The 17,841-nt window shown below is 41.9% G+C and overlaps 1 protein-coding gene and 1 long non-coding RNA gene across 2 annotated transcripts in view; one reads left to right on the top strand and one right to left on the bottom strand.

The window, feature by feature from the left end:
• Positions 1-3,206: 3,206 nt before the first annotated feature.
• Positions 3,207-3,635, top strand: LOC135199069 (uncharacterized). Its single transcript, XM_064226983.1, has one exon. It carries the CDS (start codon positions 3,207-3,209, stop codon positions 3,633-3,635), a length of 429 nt encoding a protein of 142 aa, XP_064083053.1.
• Positions 3,636-4,651: 1,016 nt separating this feature from the next.
• The window catches only part of LOC135199199 (uncharacterized), a 200,651-nt gene continuing 187,461 nt past the window's right edge, over positions 4,652-17,841 (bottom strand). The window contains exon 3 of the long non-coding RNA XR_010310970.1: positions 4,652-5,662. This is a non-coding gene — a long non-coding RNA (uncharacterized LOC135199199). The remainder of the gene's footprint in view (positions 5,663-17,841) is intronic.

The raw sequence follows: 17,841 nt of genomic DNA, 5'->3' as shown, positions 1-17,841 counted from the left end.
CTACCTCCTCGTGGTCCCGCTGGAAACTAGTCATAGTAATATGTCTAGGCTAAAAGGAAGCACACCCCCGTCCCTACAGGCAGGGGGTTAACCCGGTGAATAGGCCAACCTAAAGCCAATGTGGGTGCTCCAACCCAGAGCACTCAATAACGCCGGCGAAAGTGAAAAATTGAGAGGTGGAGAAAGAGAGTCCAACAGCAGCACTCTCACTACCCCCAATGTTAATGATGCTGAGAACGGACATCAGCTGTTGGGGAGCGCTGACCAGTTAGTGCCAAGGAGTAAGTGTCCCTACTGTGATCAAAACTTTACCACTTATGCAGGGAATAGGTTGCATCAAAGACGGGCCCATCAGAGCGAGTACCATCAGGGGGAGATCCAGAGGTTAGAAAGCCACCCCAATCAAATCTGGCTCGATGATGAGCTCATAAATATGGCGAGCTATGAGCTCAAAAACCTTAAGAATCCCTCCTTGAATAAAGCCATCCCGAAGGACGTACTACCGCACCAATCAATCGATGGGATAACTGGGAAAAGAAAATCAATTAAATATAAGAAGTTGCTTGAAGACCTCAAAGCAAAAAGGGATCTGAACGTAGTAGAATATAAAAATGAGGAAAAATTGGAACTAGATAATGAAACTGATTGTGACATACCTAAATTGACTTTCAAAAGCAGAAGTAAGGAAAGAACTGGTAGGAGCAGCGATAAAAATAAACCGCACAAAGATAAAGGCAGAAGAGACTGGTCGTCAGTCGAGCTGCAAGCGATGGTAAACTTCAAATATAAGGTGGGAGCCACCTACCCCCATATAAACAAGAAAATCCATGAAAGTCTCTTCCCCAACAAGACCCTGGAGAGTATAAAGAATGTAAGAAGGACCAAGCAATATCTGGAAACACTCTGCAGGACCAAACAAATGGCTCACTAAGAAACCCCTAGTACCATCAAAAAGCAAAATAAAAATTCCGAAATATCGCCAAGGACACCAAGAAGGAAACTGTCAATCCTGCGCAAATGGCCAGTGGTTTGTTTAACACCAGAAAATATAAGTAACGAATGAAAGGACCAACAAGTTAGTGAAATGGAAAGGAGCAGGAATGATAGCCACGACGGAATGAATGAATATCTCAAGCAATGGACAAGAAGTGATGAAGCAGTAAAGAGAGGTGAGGAAAGGATTCCATCATCACCACCAACACCTGGCAGCCCTTCAAGTAGTAACTAAGAAACAACGTCCTCATCAAATTCATCTGATAACAAGTTCCAAGTGAACACCCCGACTGTGACTGACGTTGAAGAAATGTTCAAAGAAATCTTTGGTGAGCGGGAAGTAACCAGCAGGATTACCCGAAGAGGGAACAGTCAAAACTTACCCAACAGGATCAGAAGAAGGGAATACGCTGTTACTCAAAGGAAATGGAAGAAGAACAGAGGAAAAATAACAGCAAATATCTTAGATGGAAGACCCCCTAGCAGACCTTACCCTTCCGCCAGGGACTGAGGAATTCTGAGGGAGATTGTTGGAGAGAGAGTGAGTCCGGCGCAAAATGAAAATCTTCCCAAAAATATCTATCATTGAACCAGTATCATTAGAGGACATAAAATGGACGAAAGCGAAAACCAGGCTGGGATCGGCACCTGGGCCAGATGGGGGTTATGTCCAAGGGGATTTTAGAACTGCCGACGACCGAAAAATCATGATGCTGCACAATACCATCTTACAGTACAGCATAATAACTGACTTGGCTGCAACGGGACAGACCACCCTGATCCCAAAAAAGGACAATCCAACCGACCTGAGTGACTTCAGATCTATTACAGTCACCTCGGTGGTCACTTGGGGGTTACACAAGATACTGGCGAAGCAGATGGCAGACCGGATCCCTACTTCATCCAGGCAAAAGGGGTTCAAGTCTGAAGATGGGGTCGGCACAAACCTGCTGATAGAAGAACTTATCAGTAGGGCTAAGGCCAAATCCACGAGCCTTTATTTAGGTTTGTGGATTTCAAGAAGGCCTTTGGATTGGTTGGGCACCAAGCCATACTAGGAATCCTCAGAACGACAGCTAAATGCAAAATCCATCGAGTATCTGGCAAAATACTATGCAAAAACCTGAACAAAGATCCTAAGTAAAGCGGGGTGTTATGCAGGGAGATCCGCTCCCCCATAATATTCAACATCGTCCCGGAGGCAGTTTTGGAAAAGCTACCAGCTGGAATTGGGGCCCAGCTGGAGTCCGAATTGATTAAATACATAGCCTTCGCTGATGATATCGTTGTGGTGGCAACATCAAGAGAGAAATTGTCAGCAGGAATAGAGAAATTATTGGATGAAGCAGGGAAACTAGGACTTCAACCTGGACTGGAGAAGTGTGGCACCCTCGGAATCGTTGGCGACCGGTCTAAGAAGACCTGGTACCAAGATGCTCGATCAATCAAATACCAGGGAACGACAATACCATCTATCAAGCCCGGTGAAGTTTATAAACATCTTGGAATTGAAGAGGGCGCAGATACCAAAACAAATGGGAAGGTGTTGCGAAAACTAAGGAATTGCCTGTCACCTACAAAAGGTTCCCTTGAAGCCCAAACAAAAGTTTTGGGCCCTGAAGAAAGTGGCCATTCCAAGAATGAAACATTTGGCAATAAACGGCCGTCTCAAGAAATACCACCTCAACCATCTGGATGCCGAAGTAAGGAAATTGATTAAGAAGGCCCTACACCTCCCAAAAGATATCCCCAACGCAGCCCTATATACTTCACTGGAGGAGGGAGGAATGGGGATTTACAACTTCAAGACACTTGTACCAGTAGAGCTTAGGAACAAGTGGGGCAGGCTAAAGAAAGCACAAGACACAGTGGTGGCTGGACTAGCAAGAAGGAAGTATGAGGCAACATCTGGAGAGGCAACACAGAAGAATGTGCAAAACCTATGGAGGGAAAACTGGTCAACTCTGTTGATGGGTCAGGACTAAGCGAGGCAGCCCAAGGACTACGGCATAATTGGATTGATGCTGGAACATCTCTAGTACCTAGAGGCAGGTTTTGCAATCTCATCAAACTAAGACAAGGAGTCCTGACCACCCCTGCGAGGAGTGCAAGGACTTTGCGACCTGGGGTGTGCCAGCCAGGGCACGCTGCATCACATCTTGCAGAACTGCCCAAAGATGTAACCTTGGAGGATCGTGCAACACAACAACGTCATGAACTGGCTGGCCACCAAGTTAGAAGACCGAGGACACCAGGTGGTGAGGGAGCTGCACATCTCAACCTCCCAAGGACTAAGAAAACCAGATTTAATAGTATGGAATAACGATGCCAAGATACTAGACATCCAAATAGTAGGAGATTCAAACATCGGCTTGCTAAACCATCTCGACGACCTGAAGACTAGAAAATATAACACCCCTGAAATCATCAATAAAGTGGATGAACTAACGGGCCACACTCCGACAGTGGGAGCCATCACTGTGAACTGGAGGGGAGTGGCCTCCAAGAGAGCAGTGGGGACGCTTAAGAAGTTGGGCCTCAGAAACTCAGGCTTAGCCATCATGATTCTGAAGGCCATGGAAGGTGGCCTGTCCATATATTCAAATTATATGGGCATGGCAGGCGGAGGAGACGTAACCTGATTGGCGTTCCGCGGCAGATTCGGCCATACGACATTCCTCCGGACTTGATCCATTGAGTGGAGATCGTGCCGGGACAGGAGGCAAGGTAGAAGACATCCGGGAGCCTCCTGTGACATGTATATACGTAGTTGTAAATTAGCTTTAGTGTAAAATAAAAAGCAAAAGAGGTTAGCACTAACCGTTAGGTAGGCAAGATCTGGAGTGTATGTAGGAAAGTTAGGTTAACCAAAAAAATAAAATAAATAAATAAAATAAAATAAATAGATTCTTGTGCCTACAAGATGTTTGTTTGGCGGGCCCTGATTGGCTGGTATGGGGAGGTAGACTGCTCGCTCAGTGAGTCATATTTTTGTTTGTAGCTTAGACAACTAGAAATGTGTTTACATTTCTTCATTTATCTCATGTTTTGCAAAAGATAAGAAAGTTTTGGTCATACCACAGGATTTGGTATTAGATGTACAATTAAATAATCCTTTCCTGAAATTAATAAGTTAAAACACAAAGGAATTACGAGTAAAAGTGAAGAGAGAAACATTTCATTCTTTATACCTGTTTTTATTTATCAATTGATTTTAAATAATTCATGAGATTAAGATATGATAAAATCTTGTGTTTTTAAACAATAAAATCACCCTGAATACACTGGTGCTTTCAGATTTTAAATGCGTGTAATATGCAAAGAGAAAATGAAGAATATGTCTTATTATGTTGCATCCATACTTGACTCAGCTTGACAGTAGTGGCGAGAGACGCAAGATATCGTGGAGTCTGGTCCTCTCAGCTAGAGCCGTTGAGCGTTGGCAGTTGCCAATTGGCGATATGAGAAGTTTGCAGTTTCGAGAGTATGTATTTACTGTACGTATTATTATGTCATTACATTTTCTGTAAATAAATGCATAGAATTCCCATTATGACTTTCAAACATTTTCACTCAAATATCATATATGTCCGTATTTCTGGACATATCTGATAAAAAAAGTAAATAATCAGATGGATGCATCTGGTATTGTTGGAGATGTAGGCTGGCCGTGGGCAGGAAATTCAGTCCAGAAAAGAATTTGAAATCTACGGACTTACTTCGCACTCTTCAGCTCCCTTTATGTTTTAATGAGGTTGGTTTCAATATATTGTTTCTAATTTTCTTATATGAATATATTTTCAAACGAAAGAGATATCAGAGACTTAATTCAGTCATATGAAATATAATCTCAGCGGAGCAATAAACAGCAACAAACTAAGCAACATTTTTTTTCTTTTCAAGCAGACATCTCGAGATGACAGCACCATTCGTCGCACCGTTTGACAGCACCATTCATTGTACCGTTTCCAGATTTGCAAGTCAGGCTCGCAACATTATCATGAATGTTCATTGTTACTTTAGCTCACAGCGGGGAGCAGACTCAAGAAATGAAGTATTTGAGAAGACCGCCAAAGCTACAGGAGTGCCAACCAACACAGTGAAAAAAATCAAGCGACAGTCACCTGATTATGGCAACTCTCCCTTCTCTTGACCTGTATATCCCAGGAAGAGGATCCGAGTGAAGGACAAGGTGGATAGTTTTGAAAATGAGTGTATTCGGAAGGAGATTTTGTCCTTTTACAAGAGAGGAGAGCTCCCAACATTAGATGTACTTTTTATGGAGAAAGCTACCATAATAGATAAAGAGACAAACACAATTATGTTGTTTTAGACTCGGCGGATAATACGTTTACACAACCAAAAGGCTGAGAGGGAATATAAAATAAATAAAAATTAATACCAAGCCATGAGAGGGAATATAAAATGAATAAAAATTGGATACAAACCAAAGACAGTGACGAGGAAGTAAGCAGAGGAAAAGTACAATCAGGCACACTATGGGAGGTTGTGGGACAAGCATAAAATGAACTACATACCTCGTCATCTCCTCAGGTTAATCCCTAGTTGACCACTTCCTTTTATTCTAAAAGTTGTCCTTCCTGTAACGAGGATCTAGAATCCTCTAATATGAACCACCGCCAGGTTTCCAAATGCACATGCCACCTACCTGGAGACAAAAGGATACTCAAAACTTTCAGAAAAATATTTGATTCACATGCTACTGAAGTTTTAATGACAGGTTATTAAAGTATAAAATTCACTTTGTGCCTCCCTGGCGACCACCATTATTGACCAGAATAGCTATATGTAGTCTTACAACAGCTGTCAGTTTTTTAAAGCTTTGACCTATTACAAAAAAACTTGAAAATTCAACCTACCACTACCAAACATGATGAGATTGATACATAAATGAAGCACATTTGGCAATGAGGTCAAACTGCAAAAGCTATGTCTGGAGAGAAAAAAAAAAGGCACAGTACCAATTCTGTTAACTTTAACAGTAGTAGGCTAATACCGTTCAGTGGATCCCCAAGGACTTTAGATTACCCTTAATGGACTGATACCCTCATTTGAGTGGCAGTAACAGGTTGCAGGTGGTGGATGGATTCAATCATAGTGAGCATCATTATTACGCGCCATCAATTTTGGGGAATCGGACAGGAAAGATCGAGGTTTCTTTACTTCTATAGCCAATACATAACGCAACTTTTAGACTGGCTCAACTCAACGAAGTACAGTAATACCCAAACCTATGAAGTTCAGGTTCCAGACTGCCCCACACAAAGGGAATTTTCTTGTACGTTTGGCAGTATCTAAAAATGTTAATAAATGCATACTTCTAGAGGAGTTTGAATACTAAATATGACCCTACATTGCCTTAGGACTGGGTGAAGAATTTTGGGGGATCCATATACTAAGTTACATATACAGGGAGTCCCCAGGTTACGACGGTCTCAGCTTACGAGGTTCCGAGGTTACGACGCTTTTCAATTATGTATATTCATCAGACATTATTTCCAGGGTTACAACGTCTACAACGCTCATCTGGCAGATGAAATGACACCAAAAATGCAAAATAATCAATATTTGTAGGTTTTTTTTATGAAAAATGCCATAAGAATGCAGTTTACATAGTTTTCAATGCACCCAAAGCATTAAAAGGAAGGTTTTCTTAGGATTTTTGACAATGTTCCGGCTTACGACGATTTTCGGCTTACGACGCATCTCAAGAACGGAACCCCCTTCGTAACCGGGGGACTGCCTGTATTCCTTCTCATTTTTTTATAATCTTGTTATTTCTTCAGTCTTTTCTCTCATTCCATTTCTCGTATTATTTGCTTCATATGTGCACTAACATGTTCTTGTTACATGTTTGTACCCTATATGCCTTGTAATATGAACTTACAATTGAAAACAGGCCCCTGAAGAATGCCTATGGGGAGGGAGAAGACGCTTTTAGGAAGTTTCGATACCTTTCTCTCAGTGCCATCAAATTGAGGTTGGAAGGTGGTATTTACACATGATTTCCATCAGGCTATTTGTGTTGTTCCATATTGCAACACATTACTCACCAATTAAAATTTCTTTGCTTTTTTTTATGTTTGTTTGTTTGTTTGTATGGTGCTTTTATGTTGCATGGAACCAGTGGTTATTCTTTGCTTTTTTTATGGTTACCTTATTCATTTCATTTATCATTTACATTCATATACAGTAGTGCCTCAGGATACGAAATTAATCCGTTCCGAAGCGGCCTTCGTAACCTGATTTTTCCGTATCTTGAACCACATTTTGCATGCAAATATCCTAATTCGTTCCAAGCCATACAAAAAAAACCCAGTAAATTTTATAATGTAGCTAAATTGACCAATAAACAATGATATACAACAATTTGGACCATTCAATACCTAACATAAACTACATTTACTATATGTACCTGTAAATAAAGTGTATTAGTGTACATGGTACAAGAAATACTGTATGTACATATTTAGTAAAATGTGGAACCTTACCTTTCGAGTGAGGCGATTCCCGAAAATGGCGACAGAGGAGAAGGACAAATGGCAGAAAACATGAACACTTAACTTTACGAAACACATTAAAAAATGGCAGAAAACATTAGCACTAAACTTTACGAAACATTAAAAAATGGCAGAAAACATTAACACTTAACTTTACAAAAAACTTTAAATTAAATTTTTATCTTTTTTATTTTTACATTTTTCTTACGTTTTTTACAAAATTTCAATTTCTTCACCACCTTCAATTTTCTGTTTTTTCGTATCACTTGGATCTTCCTGTTTGCTTACTACTACTAAAGGCCTCTTTAAAACATAACTACCATATCCAAGGAAGATTGCTTCTGCCTGCTTTTCACAATGTTCCTGAAACGACTCCGGCAAACGTCATCGAACTGTGCAAGCATACGACTTGTGTAAGCCTTTTCGGGGTGTCTCTTTTCTACAATTGATTGCACTTTATGAAAAGCAGCTAGAGCATCCTTAATTTCTGCCGTTGTCATAGAGTCCTCCTCCTCCTCCTCCTCGCCGCTGCTAGAGAACTTTTCTTGAATGACATTATGTTGCATGGCCTCCAACTCCTTCGGGTCATCCGTTGTAAGCTCCTCTTGGTGCTCCTCGAGAAGGTCATTGATGTCGTCCTCGTCGATGACCAGGCCCATGGACTTGCCAAGAGCAACGACCTCGTCACGATCTGGTTGCGAAAGTTTCAAGATCGCCAACTGTTTCTGAATCTGCGTCAGTTTCACCCATGTTGAATCCCTCGAAGTCTTGGGTGGATACAGCATCAGGCCAGAGTTTCCTCCACGAAGAATTCAAGGTTTGCCTCGAAGCCTCCTGCCAAGCTTGATCGATGAGTTGGATGCATATCACGATATTGAAATGCTCCTTTCAAAATTCACGCAAGGTGAGGTTTGTGGTATCGGTGATGTCGAAACATTTCTTGAAAAGATGTTTCGTATACAGCTTCTTGAAGTTCGATATCACTTGCTGGTCCATGGGCTGGAGGAGAGGGGTGGTTATAGGCAAAAGATAAAGAACCTTGATAAAAGAATACTCTGCTAGGATACCTTCCTCAAGGCCAGGAGGGTGAGCAGGGGCATTGTCCAACAACAGCAGACATTTCAGAGGGAGGCGCTTCTCTTCCAAGAATTTCTTCACTGTCGGGCCGAAACACAGATTTACCCACTCGGTGAACAAGTCTCGTTATCCAGGCTTTTGCATTAGCCCTCCACATCACTGGAAGCTTCTCCTTTAGCACTTTGTGGACCTTGAAGACTCGAGAAGTGTCCAAATGATAAAAAAAGTAGAATCTCGACTTTACAATCGCCACTGGCGTTGGAACATAGTGCGAGCGTAAGTCTGTCTTTCATAGGCTTACGCCCGGGTAGCTTCTTCTCTTCCTCCGTGATGTACGTCCGACGAGGCATTTTTTTTCCAAAAAAAGCTAGTCTCGTCACAGTTGAAGACTTGCTGAGAACTGTAGCCTCCGTTGATCGTCATCTCATTGAACGTCTTAATAAAGGCTTCGGCCGCTTTCGTGTCCGGGCTGGCAGCCTCCCCATGCCGCACCACCGAATGGATGCCAGTCCGTTTACGGAATTTCTCGAACCACCATGCGAAGCCTTGAAGTCTGGGGTTGGCGTTGATGTCCCTTCTCCTCATTCGTCTTCGGCCTGGGCAATCAGATCACCGAAAATAGCGCTGGCCTTGTGGCAGATTGCCGTCTCGGTTATCATATCGCCAGCAATTTCTTTGTCTTTTATCCATACAAGAAGCAGCCTCTCCATCTCATCATGCACGTGGCTCCTCTTGTTGGACAAAATAGTCATGCCCTTGGAAGGTGTAGCTGCTTTGACGGCTTCCTTCTGCTTAAGTATGGTGCTTGCGATAACGCTGGTGCAACGAAGTGGCCAAAGGACGCCTTTACTTAGAGGCATGATGGGATAGATGCTGACCAATAGGAGAGCAGGATCTTATGGCAGTGACTAGCATCAGGAACCAATGGGAGAGTGGACGGATGGTGGCGAGTCTACAGATTTAGAGGCACGCGAGTTTTAAAACTGTTCTTGGTGACCTGGGTGAATCTCGAGACTTTACAGTAACACACTTTCGTAACCTGAATTATTTTTGTATGCAGAAGCAAAAAAATCTTTGTCTTTGCTTTTGTAACTTGGATTCTTCCTAAGTTGGGACTTTCGTCTGTCGAGGTTCCACTGTACTTTGTTAATTATTTCCTAACAATTCAGCTCTCTTTTACATTACTACCATCTGTTTTGTGAATGAGTTTATTTTCTTTTTGTATGATAGTCTTCATTTTAGCTATCGTTTAAAGCAGGGGTTCTCAAACTTTTCAACTCCTCGACCCCCTTATGAAGTTTCAAATTTTCTATCGACCCCCTGACTAGCTAAAAAAAAAATTAAATAAATAAACAATGTCAGAATCAATTAGAGTAGTATTAGTTAAGTACTTGAGATTCGGTGCGATAAAAAAAAAGTAACACCTAGTAAGAAAATATGTTTGGAACTTTAGATGTACGAGTATGTGAAATTAAATTCTCCAACAAGTTATTCATCGACCCCCTTTTGACCCCCGGACTCAGTCATTCATCGACCCCCTTTTGACCCCCTGACTATTCATAGACCCCTTGGATGATCCCATTGACCCCTGGGGGTCAATATTGACCACTTTGAGAACCCCTGGTTTTAAGGTTGGTCCAGGGACCAAAGCCCAGTAAACAAGAACTCAATGGTTTGAAGTGAGGTTATTTGAGCAAAAAGTGCGAGGACCAGACACCTAGATAGAAGAAAAGCTGGCAGTCCCAACTATCAAAGGATAGGAGTATGTTGTCAGCGGTTTTAGACATAGAGGTGTGGATCTAGCAAACAAAAAGGACCTTCTCAAGCTTTTAAGGTCTTTTGAAACCACTAAGGTAGCTCAGCCGAAGCTGCCTTCCTGGAACTTGGACGTGGGTTTGAAGTTCCTGATGTCCAGTCCATTCGAGCCTCTCCATTCTGCGACGTTGAGGGATGTGACCAGAAAGGCCATTTTCCTAACCGCTCTGGCGACGGCGAAGAGAGTTGGTGAAGTTCAAGCCATCAGCAAACATGTAGGCTTTAAAGGACATAATACGGTATGTACCTTTGTTCATGAGACTTGCCTGTCAGATATTTATGTGGCTGTATTCTCTGAATACAGCTATATATATGTCTGCCAGGTAAGTATGAACAAACTTTATTGTTTCATAACTATCATTTTTAGCCAAGAATGAGAACCCGTCTAACCCTTGGCCCAGGAGCTTGGAAATCAAGGGCATGGCAAAAATTCTTGGTCAAGAGCCAAAAAGAGTCCTGTGCCCAGTCAGGGCTCTAAAATCTTATTTGGATAGAACGAAGGAAGGTCGAGGTCCTTCGGACAATCTGTGCTGTTCGGTGAAGAGGCCAGACTTACCAATGTCGAAAAATGCACTAGCGTTCCTCTTAAAAGATACTATTAAGAACGCTCATACAAACTTTCAAGACAGTGATTTTAAACGGTTGAAAGTAAATGCTCATGAGGTGAGGGCGATTGCAACCTCAGTGGCATTTCAGAACAATTTGGCACTCAGTGACATTCTGGGTCTAGTCACATTGTGGTCACGCCACTGTTGACAGATCATCTAGATCTCACCAGCTGGAGACTCTAGTAAAGCAAAAGCAGACTTGGGTGACAGTAATCACAAAGTCAGCTATGCTAACAGATAAGGAACCAAGGTGTCAATCATCTACATGTAATTTGTTTTCTAAATCCTATTCTGTCTCTTCCCACCTCCAATGGTGGGATTCAGCTATATATATATCTGACAGGTAAGTCTCATGAACAAAATGATACTGTTATGATACAATAAAGTTTGTTCATACTTACCTGGCAGATATATATATTCATAGTGCCCACCCACCTCCCCTCAGGAGACAGTGGCACTAGAAAATCTGAATAGAAAATGGGAATGGTTCCTGATACCCGCCTCCCAGCGGCGGGAATGGGTACTAACCACCTGGCCGACCACTGCGTGTGTCGTAAGTTTTAAAATTCTGTCAGACTTCGGAGAATACAGCTATATATATATCTGCCAGGTAAGTATGAACAAACTTTATTGTATCATAACAATATAATTTATCTTAGGATTTTTGATGATCTTCTGGCTTACGACGTGTCTTAAGAATGGAACCACCCGTCGTAACCTGGGGACTGCCTGGGCAGTCCCCAGCTTACGACGGGTTCCGTTCTTGTGACGTGTCGTAAGCCGAAAATCGTTGTAAGCTGGAAACACGTCAAAAATCCTAAGAAAACCTTACTTTTAATGCTTTGGGTGTATTAAGAACTATGTAAAGTGTATTTTATTGCATTTTTCATCAAAAAAGCCTTCAAATAATGTCTGATGAATATAATTCTAAAGCATTATAAAATGGCTTGAAATCGCCTGTTCTTTAATGAAATAACGAATGGATTATTTATTACCCTTGAAGAATAGTCAGTATTGTTATCACTGTCTTTTTGTCTAAATCTAATTGTTCCCAATGTTTAAGGGGGTGGTGGAATGGCACTTCATGCCTTAACCACAAATTTAAAGATTCTTGGCAAGCAGGGATATACTGGCAAGAGGCAATATTGCGCTGCGCATGCTAGCCACAGGGGTTACAGGAGGTTAGCAACATTAAAGGGGGTGGTGGAGTGGTGCATTGCTCCTCATTTGGAATTTTAAAGATTCTTGGCAAGCACTGCCAATGAGATTTTCATGAAATCACAACCAGCTTACAAAAAATTGAGTAAATTTACATAAAAAATAATAAAATCTTTATAACTTCTACGTATATGACAATAATAAAGCCTCCTTTAGGTCCTTTTGAGTCGTCTTCATTTCCTGTTGACAAATTCGAGGAATCTTTTTTCCTTTTCTTATTCCATTCGTTCTAGATAATTTTGTAAGGACAACGCTTTTTCTATATTTTTATTGCATCTCATCATCAAGCCGCATTGTTCCTTTACCCATTCTGTAGAGCATTTTACACCTTTCTTTTGATGTATATATGTCAGGAATCCGTTCCCTCTGTAATAATTCATGTATTTACGTCTGTGAAGAAACATTCACAAGGGGGCCCCGATCCCTTTTGTTCATGTTTGTACCCAGCTACCTGTCTTACTCTCTGACCTTCGGTTTTGTGACGCCAGGGCAATTTATCCCGAAAATAACCATTTTTCAAATTCTATCTCCTCCTTTGATATTTAATATTAAGACCTGGGATTACTACCATATATAGACCTGATGTAGACCTCCAATCAAATGGAGAGTTTTTTTTCTAAAAGTCATTTTTTTGCTAGATATGAATTCTTCAATATGGTAAAAAAATAAACCCTATAAATCACGAGAAAAGAATTTATAAAAAAAAAGAGGAAACAAAAATTGGAAAAAGGGCTCTATTTGATTGTTCTATAATGTCTTTCTGAGTTATATACCAAATTCCAATGTTATAGCTTTAAAACTAAGTGAGGAGATAGATTTTGAAGGTCAATAAGTATAGTTTTGAGATACGGGCGTTCAAAGTTTTCCTTCGTATTTCTATAAAGACAATGTTAATAAATAATGATTATTATGAATGTATATTTCTTTTTTGTGTATTAATAAACCAATACCATTTTATTTATCATAATTTAATCATAAATGATGATCCTTTTGCTCATATATCGTAGCCTGGGGCACTGCTTGAGGCAAGATGGGGCACTCCTTCCTACGTAACCCCCTCTCTCCCCTTCACTAACTGGGCTTATTACAGCGAATTTTCTTCTGTATGTTAGCGAGATGTTTTCCTTGTATTTTCCTCTTTGGCATGATGACATTCTTGCCGAAACAAAGATAAACAAACGTAAATGCAAGAGAATGTCAGAGGTGAGACTCGAAGGTGTACTCTCTTTTTACAAAGACAATTTGATAAATCATGATTATTATGAATTTCATTAATTTCCATTTTGGGTATTAACACCAAAACTATGTTATTTATCATAAATGAAGATCTCTTTGCTAAAAAATCGTAGCCTTGGGCACAGTGTGACGTGTGCTGTCAGGCAAGAAGGGGGCGTTACTAAGCAACCCTCACCCATCTCTCTTCACTAACTGCGTATATTATGATATTCTGTAATAATACTTGAGCGATTTTTCTTCGTCTGTATGTTAGCGAGATGTTTTCCTTGTCTTTTCCTCATTGGCATGATGAACTTCTTGCCGAAACATACATAAACATACGTAAAAGCAAGCGAATGTCACGAGGTGAAACTCGAACGTGTAATCTACTTGAAGTCTATGGTCCAACTGATTCATGATTGAACCAGATACTCGCTTATGCGAGCCACGGAATCTCTACAGATGCCATTTCTCACAATTTCTTTGCCAATAATTATCAAAATTTACGATAACAGAAGAAATATTGCATTTTCTTGTACGGATGAATGTTTTAGGCTTATCGAGTTATGTTTACTAATTACCCTGTAACTACGAAAGTAAGAGGAATTTTGACGAAATATTTCGTATACGTATTCTCAATTGCCATATGAAGCTCCATGAATTTTTTCATGACTTTGCATTTTTCGCCCTATACCACCATATATAGGGGTTCCGGCCGGCCCCCTTAAGGGCCCTGACTGGGCAAAGAGACCTCTCAATCTCCATCCCTACCAAGTGGGAGAGTCCCTTGACCTCAAAGCTTCTAGGCCAGGGTTTGAGGGGTTTTTGTTCTTTGCCAGGAATCATGGCTAAAAAGGACATATTGCCGAGTCTCCTTTAAATCCGACACACGAGTGCAAGGAAGAAGTTCACTTGTCCTCTTAGCAGTTGCGAGGGCCAAGAGAAAAATACCTTCCCCCGTCAGGTCTCTAAAAGAAGCCTGATGGGGAGGCTCGAACTTGTTGGATGTGAGAAATTTGAGAATCACGTCCAGATTCCAACTAGGTGAAAGTGAGGACTTCTCTTGGAGGTCTCTAAGGACCGGAAGAGATCATGAAGATCCTTGTCCTCCGCTATCTTTAGACCTCTGTCTCTAAAGACAGCGGAGAGCATGCTTCTATATCCTTATTGTGGATACCGGTAGGTGAGATTCTTCTCTCAGAAAGAGAAGAACATCAGTAATGTCGGTCACAGAGGTAATGGAAGAGGACAGCTTCTTCGACCTGCACCATCGTTGAAAGACTTCCATCTTCGACTGGTACACCCGTAATGTTGAGCCTTTCGCGAAAATCCTATCGCTCTGACGAGTCTTTCGAAGTTGTAAAGGCAGTCAGGCAGAGAGAGGGGAGGATTTGAGAAAGCTCTCGAAGTGGGGTAGTCTGAGCCGATCTCTCCTTAGTGGAAGGGATTTGGGAAGTCCATTATCCATTCCAGAACCTCTGAGAACCATTCTTGAGCGGGCCAAAAGGGAGCGATAAGGGTTAGAGTCATCCCTGTAGAGGACAGGGACTTTTTCATCAATTCCCCCACCAGTTAGAGTGGGGGAAAGACCTACGCCTCGATGCCTGACCAGTCCAGTAGGAGCGTGCGAATGCTATTGCTCTCGGGTAATCAAATGTGGAGCAAAAGTTGTCCAGTCTCTTGTTCTGATACGCGGCGCACAGGTCTACATGTGGCCTGCCTCACAGGGCCCATAGGCTTAGGCACACATCGAGATTGAGGGTCCACTCCAAAGGAAGGACTTGGTTCCTCTTGCTCAACAGGTCCGCCCTCACATTCCTCTCTCTCCTTGAATAAATCTGGCAAGGAGCGCGATTCCTCTCTCCTCCGTCCAAAAGAAGGGTTCTTGTTACCTCCTAAAGGGAGAAGGAATGTGTCCTCCTTGTTTCTGAAGGATGTCAGAGCCGTGGTGTTGTCCGAATTGACTTGGACCACCGTGTTTCTGACTTCATACTGAAACCACTTAAGAGCCAGAAAGATTGCATACAGTTGAAACACGAAGTATCAGTTAACCTGGTCCCCCTTCCAGATGCCTGACACTTCATACGTCCCTAGTGCTGCTTCCCCTCGCTACTCTGATGTGTCAGAGAACAACACTAGGCCTACACCGTATCGCGTAACTGACAGCTGCCAACTGACTGCGTACGGTATCGAGGAAAGTTGCTCAAGAAGAGACAAAGATTCTCATATCTGAGCAAGTCACTTGACCATCGTATTTGAAGGGTTAAGCCGAAAGACTATAATCTGTTTGTCACCGATGTCGGACGGAGAAGGTGACGATTCTGTTAAGGCATGAGCCCCACAGGAGAAAGACAAATGCCTTCAAGAGACCGAGGTTCCTGAAGGCAAAACCTTCTCATAGTAGTTGAATCTCAGTTAAGGAGAAACAACATTATATGATGTAGAAGACAAAGGAGGACAGAGAAGCAACTTACTTCTTCACAGTCGAATCGAGAGAAAGATTCTCAAGATTCTGAACCCGTGCTTACCAAAGACTGAAAAAGCTAACCTCTAAATCAATGCTGTCCGATGATAAGTCGTTAGCTATGAAAGCGGATTGTTTTCATCAAAGAAAAACTCCGGGAAGTACTGCCTGCAGAACTGCTTTTCATGGGCTGAATATAGAAAGCAGAACTGTCAGTCCGGGGAACAGGCGATGTCTTCCGATACATCTGTTAATTCAGGGTGAACAAAGAACTTGCACACCTAGGAATACGAGAAATTTTCTGCAGACAAACTCCGATGTCTGAAGAAAACATTCCTCATAACTTAGTGCGAAGCAGCGGTGGACTATTACAGACTTCCGTTACAGGGCGGTACAGTGGTCCCCCCGTATTCGCGGGGGATGCGTACCAGACCCCCCCGTGAATAGTTAGAACCCGCGAATGTTTGGAACCCCTATAAAAATGCTAAAAATAGCCTATTTTGTTAGTTAAAACTCAAGAAAAACCCACTAAAAATTTTCCTACATGGGTTTTTTAATAGTTTTATCACAAAAAGTGCATTTTATGATGAAATTCATCAAAAAAAAACAGGAATTTGTGGATATTTATCATAGAAAAATACCGCGAATGCGCGAATTTTCCGCAAATAATGCAGGGAAACGTTCCCGAGAGAAATCCGCGAATGTGTGAGTCCACGAATCTGGAGAACGCGAATACGGGGGGTCCACTGTAAACAGAAAAAGAAAGAGTCCAAAAAATATGGTTCGGCAGCACATCATTGCAGGAGAGAGACGTAACAGACCGCGCATCGCTGAGGGTCAGCTGTTACTGAGGTAACTGAGCTGCTATGGCAAAGACAACAGTCTCATACAACGTTAGCTCTCGCCGCCTCTTCATCCTGAGTTGCCAACTATTCCATTCTACGAAGGAATGGGTTCTGCTAGAACCATCGAGCAGAAAAATACGCTCGGGCAATTATATTTAAGAGAAACGGATTTCGGTAAATACAAAAGCTGAGTTGGTGTTGTCGTGACAACACCATCAGTATCAAAAATCGAGACTGGAAACTCCTGAGAGGTTTGCAGTTCAATTAGGATACTCATTGTCTCAGTTGGCATCGATAGAGCTAACTATATATGCGTCTGCACCTTGGACAAATCAACTGCTTAAAAGAACATGTCGTGAGGGTAATATACATAGTATATTAGCAGGTTTTTGTACAACGACTTCCATCCTACATTCTTTTCCCTACGAAGAGAGAGAGTAAGGATTGGAGATCTACCGTTTTCGTTCTCTAGTCAAGATAAAGAAGGAGAAGTTTTTCCCGAAGGAAAAAACTTCAATGTGAACCGAGACCCGAAGGCGACAGTTCAAACTTCTTATCTTATTAGGCAGGAGACTTCATGAATACTGTCCATGAGTCTGCTTTGCCTCAAGAGCCTCAGCGAGGTAGTGACCTATGACTGAGAGTTCTTGTGGATCTGTCAATGGGGGCTTATCCGCTTACGCCACAGAACCTTATTAGGATCTTTGTCAATGGGGACTAACCCACTTACATGACAAAGCCTTTTTTGGATCTTGTCAATGGGGGCTTACCCACTTACATGACAGAACCTCCATGATCTTGTCAATGGGGGCCAGCCCACTTACATGACAGAACATATTTAAAAAATTCAAGCACTAGCGAGGTTCCCAAACATCGTAAAAAACATCGGGAATTCTCGTTTTAGCTCACTGAGGACCATGGTTTCGCTTAAGTGTTAAGAGAGTGTAAGAAACTCAAACACTGCGAATGCCAGAAATTCCTCAGAATCTAAAGCATTCGGCGAAACCCTACCGAATTCGTCAGACGATCAGCAGTGGTCGTCGTCTAGATTCCCGTAGAACTCGAGGGAGGGGCAGGATCCTTCC

This window comes from Macrobrachium nipponense, chromosome 25 (assembly GCF_015104395.2).
Source record: "Macrobrachium nipponense isolate FS-2020 chromosome 25, ASM1510439v2, whole genome shotgun sequence".
NCBI lineage: Eukaryota > Metazoa > Arthropoda > Malacostraca > Decapoda > Palaemonidae > Macrobrachium > Macrobrachium nipponense.
Note: the sequence above shows the minus strand (reverse complement) of the source record. Positions and strands in the feature narration are given on the sequence as shown.